Source organism: Nerophis ophidion, linkage group LG21, assembly GCF_033978795.1.
Source record: "Nerophis ophidion isolate RoL-2023_Sa linkage group LG21, RoL_Noph_v1.0, whole genome shotgun sequence".
Taxonomy (NCBI): domain Eukaryota; kingdom Metazoa; phylum Chordata; class Actinopteri; order Syngnathiformes; family Syngnathidae; genus Nerophis; species Nerophis ophidion.
In genome coordinates this window covers 38900687-38920132 of record NC_084631.1, presented here as the reverse complement: position 1 = coordinate 38920132, position 19446 = coordinate 38900687, and the positions used below count along the sequence as shown (strand labels likewise).

Sequence of the window (19446 nt, the reverse complement as noted above, 5' to 3'; positions counted from 1 at the left end):
TTACACATCTGTGAAGGCACCATTAATGCTGAAAGGTACATACAGCTTTTGGAACAACATATGCTGCCATCTAAGCACAGTCTTTTTTCATGGACGCCCCTGCTTATTTCAGCACGTGTTACAACAGCATGGCTTCGTAAAATAAGAGTGCGGGTACTTTCCTGGCCCGCCTGCAATCCAAACCTGTCTCCCATCGTAAATGTGTGGCGCATTATGAAGTGTAAAATACGACCGCGGAGACCCCTGTCACGATCCGCTACTCGGATCGTTTATTGTTTCGCCTGTTACGTTTTTGATCATGCTTGGAATCTGCCGATCCCTTCAGTTATGTATTTCCTTGTTTAGAATCGTCACCATGGTTTCCTCATTTGGTTCACCTGCTCTGGCGCCAAGCGCACCTGTGTTCTGATTATTGTTTCTGTATTCAAGCCCACCTGTTTCCTTTGTTCGGTCTTGGCTCATTGTTTGCTAATGCAACAGTCACGCTGGTTTCTCTGATTTTCTCTACTTTATTTGTGCTAAGTCCCGTCTTAGCTTTGCGTGCCCTCGGTGCGTCACTGTTTGGACTTTTTGTATCCTGCTAAGCTTAGCGTTAGCTTCATTGCGTAGGCACGCGCTTTATTTTGCCTTTTTGTCAGTGTTCTTTTTATTTTTGTATATTAAATTAAGTTGTACCTGCAATCCTGCCTGTCTGGTATCGTGCAACCAAGAGGTGACAACTTCGCACATCAAGATGCGCCGCAAATGTGACAACCCCGGGCTGTTGAGCGACTGAAGCTCTACATAAAACAAGAATGGGAAAGAATTCCACTTTCAAAGCTTCAACCATTAGTTTCCTCAGTTCCCAAACGTTTATTGAGTGTTGTTAAAAGAAAAGGTGATGTAACACAGTGGTGAACATGCCCTTTCCCAACTACTTTGGCATGTGTTGCAGCCATGAAATTCTAAGTTAATTATTATTTGCCAAAAAAAAAAAAAGTTTATGAGTTTGAACATCAAATATGTTGTCTTTGTAGCATATTCAACTGAATATGGGTTGAAAATGATTTGCAAATCATTGCATTCTGTTTATATTTACATCTAACACAATTTCCCAACTCATATGGAAACAGGGTTTGTACACATTTATCCACACACACAAACACACTATTAAACACACACACACACACACACACACACACACACACAAACTGCTTATTTGTTACTACCAGACTACTTGGACAAAGTGCTCAGAATGTTTCAGGGATTTTAATTCATAGTTAAAAATGTTCAATCAAATAAAAACTACAATGATTTACTTTGAACTATTTTGTGCTGGCTGTCCTCAAGCTCCTACCTTTTGAGGGCAACTAGTTTTTTTTTTTTGGTCAGATTGTAAATTGTTTGACTAGAGAATGTGGGTCATTGGTGTTGAACATCAGCACGGCCTCTTTCTAATCCAAAACTACCAACGTAACCTTTTAAACTGATAAGCAGCTGGCCAAGAAAGAGACTCGCACTGTCATTTACTGGAATGAGGGGGGAAAAATCCATCTTCTGGCTGTGAATGGTTTTTTTATAGAGGGAGTGTTGTCCGTGTTTAAAAATAGAATGAGATTGAAAATGTTCCACTGAACACAGGAATCATCGTTCCTGCACGTGTCAAAAAGTAAGAAAAGTATTTCTGCTTCATTTTGCATGGATGATGTACAGTGGTGGTCAAGAATACGTCATGGCTGTGTTGGGTTTCCAATCATTTCTACAACCCTTATTTTTTGTGATGTAGTGATTGGAGCACATACTTGTTGGTGACAAAAAACATTCATGAAGTTTGCTTCTTTTATGAATTTATTATGGCTCTACTGAAAATGTGTAACTAGAGTACAGCCCAATAACGTCTCTTCTTATTGAGCGAAATGTAACTCTGTCTCTGCATGATTCCTTGCTGCTTGTCTGTTTAATAGCTGTCACCAGTGTTTGAACCTGACACTAACTCTCGACAAAATTGGTGCGGTTCAGCTAAATGTGTCGGTTTTCTGACGTGAACTTGTTTCTTCAGCATTGTCTACACGTTTAAGTCAGGACTTTGGAAAGGCCGTTCTAAAACCTTCATTCTAGCCTGATTTAGCCATTCCTTTACCACTTTTGACGTGTGTTTGGGGTCATTGTCCTGATGGAACACCCAACTGCGCCCAAGACCCAACCTCCAGGCAGATGATTTTAGCTTGTCCTGAACAATTTGGAGGTCACATCACATGGACAAAGATAAGACCTTCTGGAGGAAAGTTCTGTGGTCGGATGAAACAAAAATGGAGCTGTTTGGCCACAATACCCAGCGATATGTTTGGTAGGGAAAAGGTGAGGCTATAATCCCAGGAACACCATACCTACCGTCAAACATGGTGGTGGTAGTATTATGCTCTGGGCCTGTTTTGCTGCCGATGGAACTGGTGCTTTACAGAGAGTAAATGGGACAAATTCTCCAAATTCTTCAGGACAAACTAAAGTTATCAGCCTGGATGTTGAGTCTTGGGCGCAGTTGTATGTTCCAACAGGACAATGACCCCAAACCCACCTCAAAAGTGGTAAAAGAATGGCTAAACCAGGCTAGAATGAAGGTTTTAGAACGGCCATTCCAAAGTCCTGATTTAAACGTGTGGACAATGCTGAAGAAACAAGTCCACGTCAGAAAACCAACACATTTAGCTGAACTGCAGCAATTTTGTAAAGAGGTAGTGTCAGGTTCAAACACTGGTGACATCTATTAAACAGACAAGAAGCAAGGAATCATGCAGAGACAGAGTTACATTTCGCTCAATAAGAAGAGACGTTATTGGGCTGTACTCTAGTTACACATTTTCAGTAGAGACATAATAAATTCATAAAAGAAGCAAACTTTAATGAACGTTTTTTGTTAGCAACATGTGCTCCCTATCACTCCATCACAAAAAAATACAAGTTGTAAAAAGGATTGGAAACTCAACACAGCCATGACATGATGTTCTTTACAAGTGTATGTACACTTTTGACCACAACTGTAGGAATAATTTCTTCGGCATTGTCCAGACGTTTTTGTCAGGACTTTGGGTAGGTAATCCTCCTTTTTCATTGTCCCATTTACTCTCTGTAAAGCACCAGTTCCATTGGCAGCAAAACAGGCCCAGAGCAAAATAATACCACCACCATGTTTGACAGTAGGTATGGTGTTCCTGGGATTAAAGGTCTCTCCTTTACTCATCCAAACATATTGCTGGGTATTGTGGCCAAACAGGATGAAACAAAAATGAACCAATTTGGTCAAGAGTTAGTGTCAGGTTCAAACACTGGTGACATCTATTAAACAGACAAGAAGCAAGGAATCATGCAGAGACAGAGTTACATTTTGCTCAATGAGGAGAGACGTTATTGGGCTGTACTCTAGTGCCCCCCCCCCCCACCCTCCACAAAGGAGAGGGGGACAGAGCAGAAAAGAAAAGGCAGATCAACTGGTCTGAAAGGGGGTACATTTAAAGGCTAGAGTATAAAAAATGAGTTTTAAGATGGGACTTAAAGTCCAACTGAAATGAGATTTTCTTATTTAAACGGGGATAGCAGGTCCATTCTATGTGTCATACTTGATCATTTCGCCATATTGCCATATTTTTGCTGAAAGGATTTAGTAGAGAACATCCACGATAAAGTTTGGAACCTTTGGTCGCTAATAAAAAAGGCTTGCCTGTACCGGAAGTAGCAGACAATGTGCGCGTGACATCACGGGTTGTGGAGCTCCTCACATCTGAACATTGTTTACAATCATGGCCACCAGCAGCGAGAGCGATTCGGACCGAGAAAGCGACGATTTCCCCATTAATTTGAGCGAGGATGAAAGCTTGGTGGATGAGGAAAGTGAGAGTGAAGGACTACAGAAAAAAAAAAGTGGGAGCGATTCAGATGTTATTAGACAAATTTACTAGGACAATTCTGGTAAATCCCTTACCTGCTTATTGCAGGTAAGGGATTTTTAGTCAAAGAAAACCATGTTTTTTATTGAAAATATGCAAAATTTTCACCCAATAAAATATTTAAGTAGAATGTTTGAGATTATACAATCATTGGAGCCGGAAAAAAGTCAACTCACAACATTATTGATTTTAGTTCACTATTATTTTTTGTGCAATGACACTTAAACATAAAACACAATGATCCAAAAGGGTCCTACTCATTCATTAAAGCATGGGTGTCAAACTCTGGCCCGCCGTGTAATTTAATCTGGCCCTTGAGGAAATATCAATTTATCATTAGAGCTGGCCCGCCGAAGGACTAGAGAAAAAAAAAAAGACTATACAGTGGGAGCGATTCAGATGTTATTAGACAAATTTACGAGGATAATTCTGGAAAATCCCTTATCTTCTTATTGTGTTACTAGTGTTTTAGTGAGATTATATGGTCAACCTGAAGGTCGGCCCCGCACCTTTCTTCAGCACCAGTCGACGGGTGGTGGCGATACCTCTTCGAAACACGATCTTTCGAAATGATCGCTGCATAAAACACTGTACTTTGTGTGTGTGGTCCAATCCAACCATGTTCGCTTGACCGCTCTGTTCCATAGTAAAGCTTCACCGTCATCTTTCGGGAATGTAAACAAGGAAACACCGGCTGTGTTTGTGTTGCTAAAGGCGGCCGCAATACACCGCTTCCCACCTACAGCTTTCTTCTTTGATGTCTCCATTGTTCATTGAACAAATTGCAAAAGATTCAGCAACACAGAGGTCCAGAATACTGTGGAATTATGCGATGAAAAAAGAAGACTCATAGAACAAGATGTCCTCTACAATGCGTGACATCACGCCCACACATCATCATAGCGAGACGTTTCAGTAGGATATTTCGGCGCGAAATTTAAAATTGCAATTTAGTAAACTAAAGCGGCCGTATTGGCATGTGATGCAATGTTAATATTTCATCATTGATATATAAACTATCAGACTGTGTGGTGGCTAGTAGTGGGTTTCAGTAGGCCTTTAAATGCTTTTACTGAGGTAGTATTTCTAACTGTTACTGTTAGAACATTCCAGAGTACTGGAGCCCCAATAGAAAACGCTCTATAGCCCGCAGACTTTTTTTGGGCTCTGGGAATCACTAATAAATGCAGATTTCTTGCCCGGACATATGGTACAATACAATCGGCAAGATAGGCTGGAGCTAGACCGTGTAGTATTTTATACCATAGTAGTAAAACCTTAAAGTCGCATCTTAAAGGCCTACTGAAAGCCACCACGCAGTCTGATAGTTTATACATCAATGATGAAATATTAACATTGCAACACATGCCAATACGGCCGCTTTAGTTTACTAAATTGCAATTTTAAATTTCGCACCAAGTATCCTGTTGAAAACGTCAGAATGATGACGCCTCGGGTTGAAGCGGACATTTTTTTCCAGCCCGATCCCAGCTATAAGTGGTCTGCTTTAAACGCATAATTACACAGTATTCTGGACATCTGTGTTGCTGAATCTTTAGCAATTTGTTCAATTAATAATGGAGACGTCAAAGAAGAAAGATGCAGGTGGGAAGCGGTGTATTGCGGCTGCCTTTAGCCACACAAACACAGCCGGTGTTTCCTTGTTTACATTCCCGAAGTGGAAGCGTTACTATGGAACAGAGCGGTCAAACGGACATGGTTCCCGACCACGTCAACCGGCAGGTTTCGGTGAGAAAATTATGGTAGTAAGTCGTCTCTTACCGTAGACAAGAGCGGAGCTTGGGTCGTTCCTCGTGCACCTGTCAAATAGGCAGCTGCGTGGCTTCCCTCAGAGACACTGGCGGTCACCACACCCCTCCGACTTCCAAGTACGACAGTATAATCTCACTAAAACACTAGTAACACAATAAGCAGATAAGGGATTTTTCAGAATTATCCGAGTAAATGTGTCTAATAACATCTGAATCGCTCCCACTGCCCTAGTCTTTTTTCTTTCTTTCTAGTCCTTCACTGTCACTTTCCTCATCCAAATAACTTAGATTTATATCTCACTTTTCTAGACACTCAAAGCACTCACAGAGAAGTGGGACTCAACATTCATTTACACCTGGTGGTGGTAAGCTACATCAGTAGACTGACGGAAGCGTGACTGCCAGTTTGCGCCTACGGCCCCCCCGACCACCACCTATCATTCATTCATCATTCATTCACAAGTGTGAGCTGCACCGGGGGCAAAGGGTGAAGTGTCCTGCCCAAGGACACAACGGCAGCGATTTTTTGGATGTCAATAGGTGGGAAGCGAACCTGCAACCCTCAGGTTTCTGGCCGGCCGCTCTACCCACTACACCAGGGTTCGGGAACCTTTTTGGCTGAGAGAGCCAAGAAGCCAAATATTTTAAAATGTAATTCTCTAAGAGCCATATAATATTTTTTTTAACACTGAACACAACTAAACGTGTGCATTTTTAAGTAAGACCAACATTTCTAGAGTATAATAGGTCTCTTATTCTTTGTAATAACATTGTTATTCCGAAGCTAACTGTTGAGGGGGCGTGGCCTGTGGGCCTGCAGTGAACTGGCGTGTGCCAGGACGGGCCTCTAAATCAGCGACAGGTGCGTAGACGGCCCACCTGGGCCTTTTAATCTAATCACCTGTCGCTCTGTTATAAGCAGCAGCCAGGAGGAGGGACGGGGTTGGGGCTGGAGCCAGAGCGCGAGTGAGGACGAAAGAGAAAAAGACAATTGCTGGAAAGCAACAGAGACTAATTGAAAAAAAAACAATATTTTACCCTAATACAGGCTCTGATGTCGGTGTTTGGTGGTCTGAAGAACCCCCAGGAGGGCAAGCCCAACACTAACCAATAATAAATAAATTACTTCTTACCATTAACGCAACTTCTTGAACATAAAAATGCATGAGAATGTTTTATATTTTGAATGTTATTTTTAACACTGTGATTACAAGTGGAATTATTCATTACTTATCCTGTTAAGCAATGTCAGCTCAGATTTATCCGAGAGCCAGATGCGGTCATCAAAAGAGCCACATCTGGCTCTAGAGCCATAGGTTCCCTACCCCTGCACTACGCCATGCCGCCCAAATTAACGGGGAAATCGTCGCTTTCTCTGTCCGAATCGCCCTCGCTCCCTATCTTGCCGATTGTATTGTACCATATGTCCCGGCAAGAAATCTGCGTTCAAAAGACTCCGGCTTATTAGTGATTCCTAGAGCCCAAAAAAAGTCTGCGGGCTATAGAGCGTTTTCCGTTTGGGCTCCAGTACTCTGGAATGCCCTCCCGGTAACAGTTCGAGATGCTACCTCAGTAGAAGCATTTAAGTCTCACCTTAAAACTCATCTGTATACTCTAGCCTTTAAATAGACCTCCTTCTTAGACCAGTTGATCTGTCGCTTCTTTTCTTTCTCCTATGTCCCCCCCCTCCCTTGTGGAGGGGGTCCGGTCCGATGACCATGGATGAAGTACTGGCTGTCCAGAGTCGAGACCCATGATGGACCGCTCGCCTGTATCGGTTGGGGACATCTCTACGCTGCTGATCCGCTTGAGATGGTTTCCTGTGGACGGGACTCTCGCTGCTGTCTTGGATCCGCTTTGAACTGAACTCTCACGGCTGTGTTGGAGCCACTATGGATTGAACTTTCACAGTATCATGTTAGACCCGCTCGACATCCATTGCTTTCGGTCCCCTAGAGGGGGGGGGGGGTTGCCCACATCTGAGGTCCTCTCCAAGGTTTCTCATAGTCAGCATTGTCACTGGCGTCCCACTGGATGTGAATTCTCCCTGCCCACTGGGTGTGAGTTTTCCTTGCCCTTTTGTGGGTTCTTCCGAGGATGTTGTAGTCGTAATGATTTGTGCAGTCCTTTGAGACATTTGTGATTTGGGGCTATATAAATAAACATTGATTGATTGATTGATGATTGTAAACAATGTTCAGATGTGAGGAGCTCCACAACCCGTGATGTCACGCGCACATCGTCTGCTACTTCCGGTACAGGCAAGGCTTTTTTATTAGCGACCAAAAGTTGCAAACTTTATCGTGGATGTTCTTTACTAAATCCTTTCAGCACAAATATGGCAATATGGCGAAATGATCAAGTATGACACATAGAATGGACCTGCTATCCCCGTTTGAATAAGAACATCTCATGTCTGCAGGCCTTTAAGTATGTGCTCCAATCACTCTATCACCAGAAAATAAGATTTGTAGAAATGATGATGTTCTTTACAAGTGTACGTAGACTTTTGACCAGGACTGTATTATGTTTTCCCCCCACTCAAGGTTTTCCTCTGGTGCCGGCCTCCATCCACGCCGTGGCGAGGAAAACCTTCTTCGATGACAAGTGAGTAGCGTCGTCAGACAACAGAATGGCTTCCGTACGATTGCTGACGTTTGCCTCCTCTCCTAGCTGCTGGATGAGCGTGGAAACCCACCTGCTGTACGCGGTCCACGGCCCGATAGTGGCGGCGCTGCTCGTGAGTCTTCTTCCGTCTATTTATATCCCGCCGTCGCAGCGCAATGTCAGGGAAGCGCAGGCGTGCTTCTGATGAAACGACACCTCATTTGCATGTTTTTGACAGCGGTCCTCAAAGCAGCTTTCTCCTGCAGGTGAACCTCTTCTTCCTGCTCAACATCATCAGAGTGCTGGTCACCAAGCTGAGGGACACGCACCGCGCGGAGTCCAACATGTACATGAAGGCCGTGAGGGCCACCCTCATCCTGGTGCCCCTGCTGGGGATACAGTTTGTTATTTTCCCCTGGAGGCCGGAGAACAGGCTGGCGGGGGAGGTCTACGAGTACATCATGCACATACTCATGCACTACCAGGTGATTTACTCACACCTTCCCGGTGACTGCCTGACAACCCATCTGACGACTGATGAGTGTTGCACGACTCCCTCTACAAAACGGCCACTTAAGTGCTTAATGCAGGGGTGTCCAAAGTGCGACCCGCGGGTAATTTTTTTAATGGCCCTAAGCACATTCTAAAAATACGATTAAAAATATAATAAAGAGAAAAAGCGGTATAAAAGAGCAAACAGGTGTAATGTGACAAGAAAATGTTGCAATGTTTACTCTAATAACACAAAGCTGCCATGCAGTAGTGTTGTGTCGTTCGAACGAACGAATCTTTTGAGTGAACGTACTGAACCGAATCACTTCATGAACTGATTCGTTCCTTTCTCAGTTCAGTTGAGCTCCGCCGCGACCATGCCGGTATGAGTGGAACTGGCGTTAATCACGTGATTCACGTTCGCCAACGTACTGACACAGAGAACTGTGTCTCAACTTGAATCACGTGATTCACGTTCGCGAACGTATTGATGCAGGGAACTGACTGTCGCGACATGAATCCCGTGAATCACGTTCGCAAACTTACCGACACAGAGAACTGTCTCAACGTGAATCACGTGATTCACGTTCGCCTACGTACTGATGCAGGGAACTGACTGTGTCGCGAGGTGAATCACGTGAATCACGTTCGCGAACGTATTGACACAGAGAACTGTGTCTCAACGTGAATCACGTGATTACAATGGAATACAATGATTTACAGGGGAACATAATTAGGAACCATGGCAACCAAAGCCAACACAGGTGTCACAAACAGGAACTAAAGGAGTCCAAAACTAACAGGACATAACTAAACAAAACCTGATCTACAAAAACCTGTTTCCATATGAGTTGGGAGATTGTGTTAGATGTAAATATAAACAGAATACAATGATGTGCAATTCCCTTTCAACCCATATTCAGTTGAATATGCTACAAAGACAACATATTTGATGTTCAAACTCATAAACTTTATTTTTTTGTTGCAAATAATAATTAACTTAGAATTTCATGGCTGCAAAACGTGCCAAAGTAGTTGGGAAAGGGCATGTTCACCACTGTGTTACACCACTTTTTCTTTTAACAACAATCAATAAACGTTTGGGAACTGAGGAAACTAATTGTTGAAGCTTTGAAAGTGGAATTATTTCCCATTCTTGTTTTATGTAGAGCTTCAGTCGTTCAACAGTTCGGGGTCTCCGCTGTCGTATTTTACGCTTCCTAATGCGCCACACATTTTCCATGGGAGACAGGTCTGGACTGCAGGCCAGGAAAGTACCCGCACTCTTTTACTACAAAGCCACGCTGTTGTAACATGTGGCTTGGCATTGTCTTGCTGAAATAAACAGCGGCGTCCATGATAACGTTGCTTGGATGACCACATATGTTGCTCCAAAACCTGTATGGACCATTCAGCATTAATGGTGCCTTCACAATAAGTAAGTTACCCATGCCTTGGGCACTAATGCACCCCCATACCATCACAGATGCTGCCTTTTGAACTTTGCCCCTAAAAAAATCTGAATGGTTATTTTCCTCTTTGTTCCGGAGAACACCACGTCCACAGTTTCCAAATATAATTTGAAATATGGACTCGTCAGACCACAGAACACTTTTCATCACTCCATCTTAGATGAGCTCAGGCACAGCAAAGCCGGCAGCGTTTCTGGGTGTTGTTGATAAATGGGTTTTGCTTTGCATAGTAGAGTTTTAACTTGAACTTACAGATGTAGCGACCAACTGTAGTCACTGATAGTGGTTTTATGAAGTGTTCCTGAGCTCATGTGGTGATATCCTTTACACACTGATGTTGTTTTTTGATGCAGCACCGCCTGAGGGATCAAAGGTCTGTAATATTGTTTACGTGCAGTAATTTCTCCAGATTCTCTAAACCTTTTGATGATTTTTACAGACCGTAGATGGTAAAATCCCTAAATTCCTTGCAATAGCTCGTTGAGAAATGTTCTAAAACTGTTTGACAATTTGCTTACAAAGTGGTTACCTTTGCCCAATCCTTGTTTGTGAAAGACTGAGCATTTTTTGGGAAGCTGTTTTTATACCCAATCATGGCACCCACCTGTTCCCAATTAGCCTGCACACCTGTGGGATGTTCCAAATAAGTGTTTTATGAGCATTCCTCAACTTTATCAGTATTTATTGCCAACTTTCTCAACTACTTTGTCACCTGTTGCTGGCATGAAATTCTGATTCTCAACGTGAATCACGTTTGCGAACGTACTGACACAGATAATTGTGTCTCAACGTGAATCACGTGATTCACGTTCGCCAACGTACTGACGCAGGGAACTGACTGTGTCGCGACGTGAATCCCGTGAATCACGTTCGCGAACGTACTGACACAGAGAAGTAAATGTGTCGCGGAGGATGACGTCACATCGAGGATCTCGTTCAGTCACTTGTGTGCGTCGTTCATTGGGTGCTGAGGGCTTGTGTCTGTCGCGAACTGACACACAGCTGTTACTGACTGACTCATGATTCGCCGACCTGCATTTTCAAAATGGCGGAGGAGGTTCTTTTTGCCTTTAATGTGTGTAAACCAGGGCTCTTGTTCCACAGCCATTCAGATCACACTAATGGTTGTAATATAAAACAATTTTAACACTCTTACTAATATGCGCCACACTCTGTGAACCCACACCAAATACATTTCTGGGGAGCATTGGCTCTGTGGCACATTACAAACACAGCATAGGGATTACCCATAATGCCGTGTATCCGTAACTCTTGGATATATTATACACGCGCCACCCCCCTCTGTGCGTAGGTTGAAGTGGGCAGGGTTGGGGGCGCGTGTATAATATATCCAAGAGTCACAGATACACGGCATTATGGGTAATCCCTATGCTGCGTTTATAATGTGCCACAGAGCCAATGCTCTCCAGAAATGTGTTTGGTGTGGGTTCACAGAGTGTGACGCATATTAGTAAGAGTTTTAAAGTTGTTTAAAACACAACCATCAGTGTAAAAGGTATGGCTGTTGACCAAGTATGCATTGCAATCTCGTACAAGAAGCAGCGAAATGCATGCGCCCAGCAGGCACGCAGACAGCACGGTTCAAAAGTCAGCGCAATGACATTTTGTAGAGCAGTAGAACCCAACCACCGGACCGCGAGCGCAGAATAATTCTTTAAGATTTTTTTTTTTCTTTATCACACTCAATTTTTTCAATACCTGTAATTTGAAATCGCATAAAGGGAAGAAGATTAAAAGCTATTCAGTAGGATTCAAGGTCCAAGCTTACATCACACTCAAATTTTTACTGCATGCCTTTGGTAAGTGAGAAGAGGTTTTAAAATGATTAGCGCCCGCTTACTTTTACCGCATGCTTTGAATAAGCGCAGGAGTGAGAAGAGGTTTTAAATGAATTAGCGCCCCGGCGGCTATTCAAGGAAATACGGTATTTTTTGTTTGACATATAAAAAACAAAGTTGTTTTTTTCTAAAGAAGGGGCTTATAAGAACAAACAAAAAACATAAACAACAATAAAAGTTATAATTGACAGATGGATCTGAAGTCGATCTCAAGACGACTGTGTTTAAAGTAAAGAGTAAAAAAAAAATGTGTTTTTTTATTTTTAATGACTAGGACCCTTTTGGATCCCCATTAATTTTAGTGCAATTTTTTTTTGTGTGTAATTGCTAAAAAATAATAATAAATTGAAATCAATGGTGTTATGTGTTGACATTTTGAAGGCTCTAATTATTCTATAGTCTCAAATATTCCACTTTAAAATTCTTTTTGGGAAAACTATTGCATATTTTGTGTTTTTTTTCCATAACAAAACAGGGTTTTCTTTGACAAAAAAAGGGCATACAGCTTAAATCTTTAAAAACGTTATATTGACGGATACATTTTAACCTTGAATAACAATAATACAAAATAATGACACATTTTAAATATTTTTTTGACCAAAATCCTTGGGATCTAGCCTGAGTGGAGGCCTAAATGTATATTTTTACACATATATTGTATTAGTTTTTGAAATAAAAACATCCAAATTGCCCCCGCTTGCTTTGATTTTTCAGTGTGTGGCCCTCAGTGGAAAAAGTTTGGACACCCCTGGCTTAATGACACGGAAAAAGAGAGATTCTCCTTACACTATATTGCCAAAAGTATTTGGCCCCTTAATGGAATAAGCGGTAGAAAATGGATGGCTGGATTGATATTTGGTCACCTGCCCTGACTCACACATGAACTTGAAGTGCCATCCCATTCCTAACACATAGGCTTCAATATGACCTTTTGCAGCTATTACAGCTTCAACTCTTCTGGGAAGGCTGTCCACAAGGTTGCAGAGTGTGTTTAAAGCAAATTTCCACCATTATTCCAAAAAGGTGCATTGATGGTGTTGGTGGAGAAGGCCCGGCTCTCAGTCTCTGTTCTAATTCATCCCAATTGCGTTCCATCGGGTTCAAGTCAGGACTCTGTGCAGGCCAGTCAAGTTCATCCACACCAGACTCTGTCATCCATGTCTTTATGGACCTTACTTCGTGCACTTGTGCACAGTCATGCTGGAAGAGGAAGGGTCCCACTCCAAACTGTTCCCACAAGGTTGGGAGCCGGGAATTGTCCAAAATGTTTTGGTATCCTGGAGCATTCAAAGTTCCTTTCACTGGAACTAAGAAGCCAAGCCCAACTCCTGAAAAACAACCCCATATCATAATTCCTCCTCCATCAAATTTCACACTCCGAAATGTATCGTTTTCCTGGCAAACTCCAAACCCAGACTGGTCCATCAGATTACCAAATGTCTTCACAGGAGTCTCAACTGCTTTAGAGTCCAGTGGCGACGTGCTTTACACCACTGCATCTCACACTTTGGATTGGACTTGGTGATGTATGGCTTAGATGCAGCTGCCCGGCCATGCAAACCCATTCCATGAAGCTCTCTGCGTACTGCACGTGGGCTAAGTGGAAGGTCACGTGAAGTTTGGAGCTCTGTAGCAACTGACTGTGCAGAAAGTCTTTGCACTATGCGCTGACCCCTCTCTGTCAGTTTGCGTGGCCTACCACTTGGGGGCTGAGTTGCTGTTGTTCCCAAACTTTGGGATATTTAGGACCCCGCTCCAAACTGTTCCCACAAGTTTGGGAGCCTGGAATTCTCCAAAATGGTTTGGTATCCCGGCGCATTCAAAGTTCCTTTCACTGGAAGGGGCCAAGTCCAACTCCTGGAAAAACAACCCCACACCATAATTCCTCCACCACCTAATTTCACACTCGGCACAATGCAGTCCGAAATGTAGCGTTCTCCTGGCAATCTTCAAACCCAGACTGGTCCATCAGATTGCCAAATGTCGCCAGAGAAGGAGTCTCCACTGCTCTAGAGTCCAGTGATGACGTGCTTTACACCACTGCATCCCACGCTTTGCATTGGACTTGGTGATGTATGGCTTGGATGCAGCCGCACAGCCATGGAAACCCATTCCAGGAAACTCTCTGCGTACTGCACGTGGGCTAAGTTGAAGGTCACGTGAAGTTTGGAGCACTGTATCAACTGACTGTGCAGAAAGTCTTTGCACTATACGCTGACCCCTCTCTGTCAATTTACGTGGCCTACCACTTGGTGGCTGAGTTGCTGTTGTTCCCAAAATCTTCACTTTTCTTATAATAAAGCCCACAGTTGACTTTGGGAAAATTTAGGAGCCCGCTCCCAACTGTTCACACAAGGTTGGGAGCACGGAATTGTCCTAAATGTTTTGGTATCCGGGAGCATTCTAAGTTATTTTCACCAGAACTAAGGGGGCAAACCAAACTCCTGAAAAACAACCCCACACCATAATTCCTCCTCCACCAAATTTCACACTCGGCACAATGCAGTCCAAAATGTAGCGTTCTCCTGGCAACCTCCAAACCCAGCTCTGTAGCAACTGACTGTGCAGAAAGTCTTTGCACTATGCGCTTCAGCATCCGCTGAACCCCCTCTGTCAGTTTACTTGGCCTACCACTTGGTGGCTGAGTTGTTCCCAAACTCTTCGATTTTCCTTTAATAAAGCAGACAGTTGACATTGGAATATTTAGGAGCGAGGAAATTCTACGACTGGATTTGTTGCACAGGTGACAGTTCCACGGCCCATTCTTTCACAAATGTTTGTAGAAACAGTCTCCATGCCCAACTGCTTGATTTTATACACCTGTGGCCGGGCTAAGCGATTAGGACACCTGATTCTCATCATTTGGATGGGTGGTGTTGCGTCTGACCAGTCCTCCTCTCAGGGAATATACATCACTGGTCAATCCCAAATTCTTTCAGATGACATATATGCAGAGTAAGAAGGACCATCAAGACAGAATAGGAATATTATCAAGTTTTACTAAAGCTGTAGGAGACCAGTCCTACAGTCCGTTAATAGCGGCATCTAAAAGCGGTCTGAGAGCCAACCGGGAAGAGACAACTTCCATCCATTTTCTACCGCTTATTCCCTTTTTGGGGTCGCGGGGGGCGCTGGCGCCTATCTCAGCTACAATCGGGCGGAAGGCGGGGTACACCCTGGACAAGTCGCCACCTCATCACAGATAGACAGACAACATTCACACTCACATTCACACACTAGGGCCAATTTAGTGTTGCCAATCAACCTATCCCCAAGTGCATGTCTTTGGAGGTGGGAGGGGCCTATCCCCAAGAGACAACTTGTTAAATACAAAAACAGCCCCCACCCGGCCCAGAAAGGAATACAGCCTCTTTGTACTAATCCAGATAAAGTAAAGCACAGAGTTTACTTGCAGACATAAGATACAAGAACAAAGTGTACACATGGGACAATATTAGCTGCTTTAAACATGACTATGAATAAAGAAAAATAAATCTTAAAAATATATGCATTCTCCACAGTGGCCAAATACTTTTGCCAATATAATGTACGTCTTTAGATAGTACATTATTATGAATTCTTGAAGTTGAAAGGTTGTTTATGTTTGCTGGCATGTTGCTTTCATTTGGTTTCAAGCATCATTTCTCTTTAAATGAAATATTATTGATGTAATCGCAATTCAAAGCAATGAGGTGGTGTTCGAAAAATGTGAAATTGATCTTGAAAGTATTGTAGTAACCACATGTACAATACATCCGGAAAGTATTCACAGCTCTTCACTTTTTGATGTGTTATAACAGGGGTGGCCATTAGGTTGAATGCCAGCCAGGCATAAAAAAATAGACCTAAAAACCTTCACCAAGACGTCAATTTGGTCACTTTATTGACATCCACAGCACCCGCGGGTCTTGTGAGATGACGCGGGCTGCTGCCAGATCATCATTAAGAAAAAACGACCGACAGGAAGGCGAGAAACACTTTTTATTTCAACCGTACCTGCTGTCAAAACTCTACAGACCGACCGCACATTTCCTGTCTTCACAGTAAAAGCGCCGCTTCATCCTGCCTGCGCTAACAAAATAATAGTCTCAGAAAGTTAGCGCACACAGGTTAGCATGCTACGGAGTTTGCCGCCAATGTGTTTCTTGTAAAGTGCATAAAAAGGAGTAAGGACAAATACGATGGCAAAAACCTTCTTAGTAAAAAAGTTTGCCAAAATGCACCTAAAAGACTCTCGGACCATGAGAAACTAAATTCTCTGGTCTGATGAGACAAAAACTGCATTGTTTGGTGTGAATGTCAGGCGTCATGTTTGGAGGAAACCAGGCCAATAACATCCCGACAGTGAAGCATCATGCTGTGGGGATGGTTTTCAACGGCAGGAACTAGGATGGAGGGAAAGATGAATGCAGCAATGTACAGAGACATCCTGGATGAAAACCAACACAACCCATCCAACCTGATGTTAGACAGGTGCTGCAAATGGGAATGGGCGAAACTACCCAAAGATTGGTGTGCCAAGTTTGTGGCAAGAGTGCGACTTGTCCAGGGTGTACGACGCCTTCCGCCCGATTGTAGCTGAGATAGGAATCAGCGGCCACCGCGACCCCAAAGGGAATAAGCGGTAGAAATGGATGGATAGATACTTACATATGTATGATATATGTATATATATATATATATTTTTTTTTAATTCATTAGCAATATTAAAAAAAAAATCATGTTGTCATTAAGGGGTAATTTTCTGAAGAATCCTGAGAGCAATTTACTCCAACGCGGAAAAAGAAAAGCGCTGTGAATATTTACCTAAAAATAACAGATTTTTTTATTTTTATTGTTTCTCAAGGGTTTACTGGTAGCGACCATATTCTGCTTCTTCAATGGAGAGGTGAGTGTTATTCATTCATTCATTTATAAGGCAAAGCATACACAAGTTCCATTAAGAAAGTAACACTATTCATCCAAATACATAAAAAAAAAAATAGGATTAGTTGTCAAAATATGTTTGAGACAAAACCGAAGGCAGATCCTTAAGGACCGATGGTGAGTCCATAGTGATAGTCATGGACATCTGACAAAAAATGGAGGATAATTTGTATTATTAGTCTGTTTTTTTTAAGACTGTACAACAACAACAAACAAAAGCGAAGTGCACAAAAATGGACACATTTAAGATCATATTTAAGTGAAGTTTATGGGATTTAAACTCATATTATGAATACTGAGTTGAATTTGTCTGCACTTTTTAAACTATTAAAAAAAAAAAACGCCACTTAATGACAATACCTATATGTTGTTATCGTGACCAAAATGTATTTCGATATTCATTACAAAAATGGCATTAGCTTTATTTTAACAAAAACAATCTTAGGGTACATGAAATATTTTTATTATTGCAATTTAGTCCTTAAATAAAATAGTGAACATACTAGACAACTTGTCTTTTAGTAGTAAGTAAACAAAGAAAGACTTCTAATTAGTCTGCTGACATATGCAGTAATATATTGTGTCATTTTTTAACCTATTATTTTGAGGGACAAACTGTAAAAATGTCTTATTAAACCACTTGTTCATTTACTGTTAACATCTGCTTACTTTCTGTTTCAACATGTTCTATCTACACTTCTGTTAAAATGTAATAATCACTTATTCTTCTCTTCTTTGATACTTTACATTAGTTTGGATGATACCACACATTTAGGTATCGATCTGATACCAAGTAGTTACAGGATCATACATTGGTCATATTCAAAGTTTTCGTGTGTCCGGGCACATATTTCCTGCGTTTACAAAGATAATAAGAATGTTTGAATGTAGACACATAGAATCATCATACTAGTGTGATTATATGCATCATGTGTTCATTCAAGGCTAAGGCAAAATATCGCAATATGGCCTAAAAATATCGCGGTATTAAAAAAAAGGCAATATCGCCCAGCCCTACTTTGAAGGAAAAAGGTATAATGCAGGGGTCAACAACGCGGTGCCCGTAAGGACCAGATTAGTCGCCCGCTGGCCTGTTCTAAAAATAGCTCAAATAGCAGCACTTACCAGTGAGCTGTCTCAATTTTTTAAAATTGTATTTATTTCCTAGCAAGCTGGTCTCGCTTTGCGTGACATTTTTAATTCTAAGAGAGACAAAACTCAAATAGAATTTGAAAATCCAAGAAAATATTTTAAAGACTTGAACTTCACTTGTTTAAATAAATTCATATATTTTTTTTTTACTCTGCTTCTTGTAACTTTCAGAAAGACAATTTTAGAGAAAAAAAATACAACCTTAAAAACGATTTTAGGATTTTTAAACACATATACCTTTTTACCTTTTAAATTCCTTCCTCTTCTTTCCTGACAATTTAAATCAATGTTCGAGTATTTTTTTTTTTTATTGTAAAGAATAATAAATACATTTAAATGTTATTCTTCATTTTAGCTTCTGTTTTTTCGACGAAGAATATTTGTGAAATATGTCTTCAAACTTATTATGATTAAAATAAATAAAAAAAATTCTGGCAAATCTAAAAAATCTGTAAAATCTAATTGAAATCTTATTTCAAAATCTTTTGAATTTCTTTTAAAATTTTTGTTCGGGAAAATCTAGAAGAAATAATGATTTGTCTTTGTTAGAAATATAGCTTGGTCCAATTTGTTATATATTCTAACAAAGTGCAGATTGGATTTTAACCTATTTAAAACATGTCATCAAAATTCTAAAATTAATCTTAATCAGGAAAAATTACAAATGATGTGTTTTTTTAATATTTTTCAAAAAGATTCAAATTAGCTAGTTTTTCTCTTCATTTTTTTTCGGTTGAATTTTGAATGTTAAAGAGTCGAAATTGAAGATGAACTATGTTTCAAAATTTAATTTTCATTTTTTTCGTGTTTTTTCCTCTTTTAAACATTTCAATTAAGTGTTTTTTTCATCATTTATTCTCTACAAAAAACTTTCCATAAAAGGAAAAAAATGTACGACAGAATGACAGACAGAAATACCCATTTTTTATATATGTAAATTGAGCAAATTGGCTATTTCTGGCAATATATTTAAGTGTGTATCAAACTGGTAGCCCTTCACATTAATCAGTTCCCAAGAAGTAGCTCTTGGCTTCAAAAAGGTTGGGGACCCCTGGTATAAAAAATGCAAATGAATGTTTAACAGTGCTTATGATAGTAGGCAAAATAGAGCACATTTGAATACTCAGCATGAGCCAATCAGAGCTCTCTTTGCAACAAGGTCAGGATCTGCCACACAAACACAACACAACACAAACACACACAACACCAGCACGGTTGTGAGACATGCATGTCCAAAAGGTCAATG

At 41.4% G+C, this 19446-nt stretch overlaps 1 protein-coding gene and 1 long non-coding RNA gene across 2 annotated transcripts in view; one reads left to right on the top strand and one right to left on the bottom strand.

Annotated features, from left to right (window-relative positions):
* LOC133540086 (uncharacterized) overlaps positions 1-19446 on the bottom strand; it is a 250771-nt gene that overhangs the window by 190669 nt on the left and 40656 nt on the right. The gene's annotated exons all lie outside the window — the stretch shown is intronic.
* Positions 1-19446, top strand: part of calcr (calcitonin receptor) — a 205479-nt gene that overhangs the window by 175514 nt on the left and 10519 nt on the right. Inside the window, exons 18-21 of the mRNA XM_061882575.1 lie at positions 8239-8299; positions 8366-8432; positions 8566-8784; positions 16969-17010. Of these exons, the coding sequence (XP_061738559.1) occupies positions 8239-8299; positions 8366-8432; positions 8566-8784; positions 16969-17010 (389 nt within the window). The remainder of the gene's footprint in view (positions 1-8238; positions 8300-8365; positions 8433-8565; positions 8785-16968; positions 17011-19446) is intronic.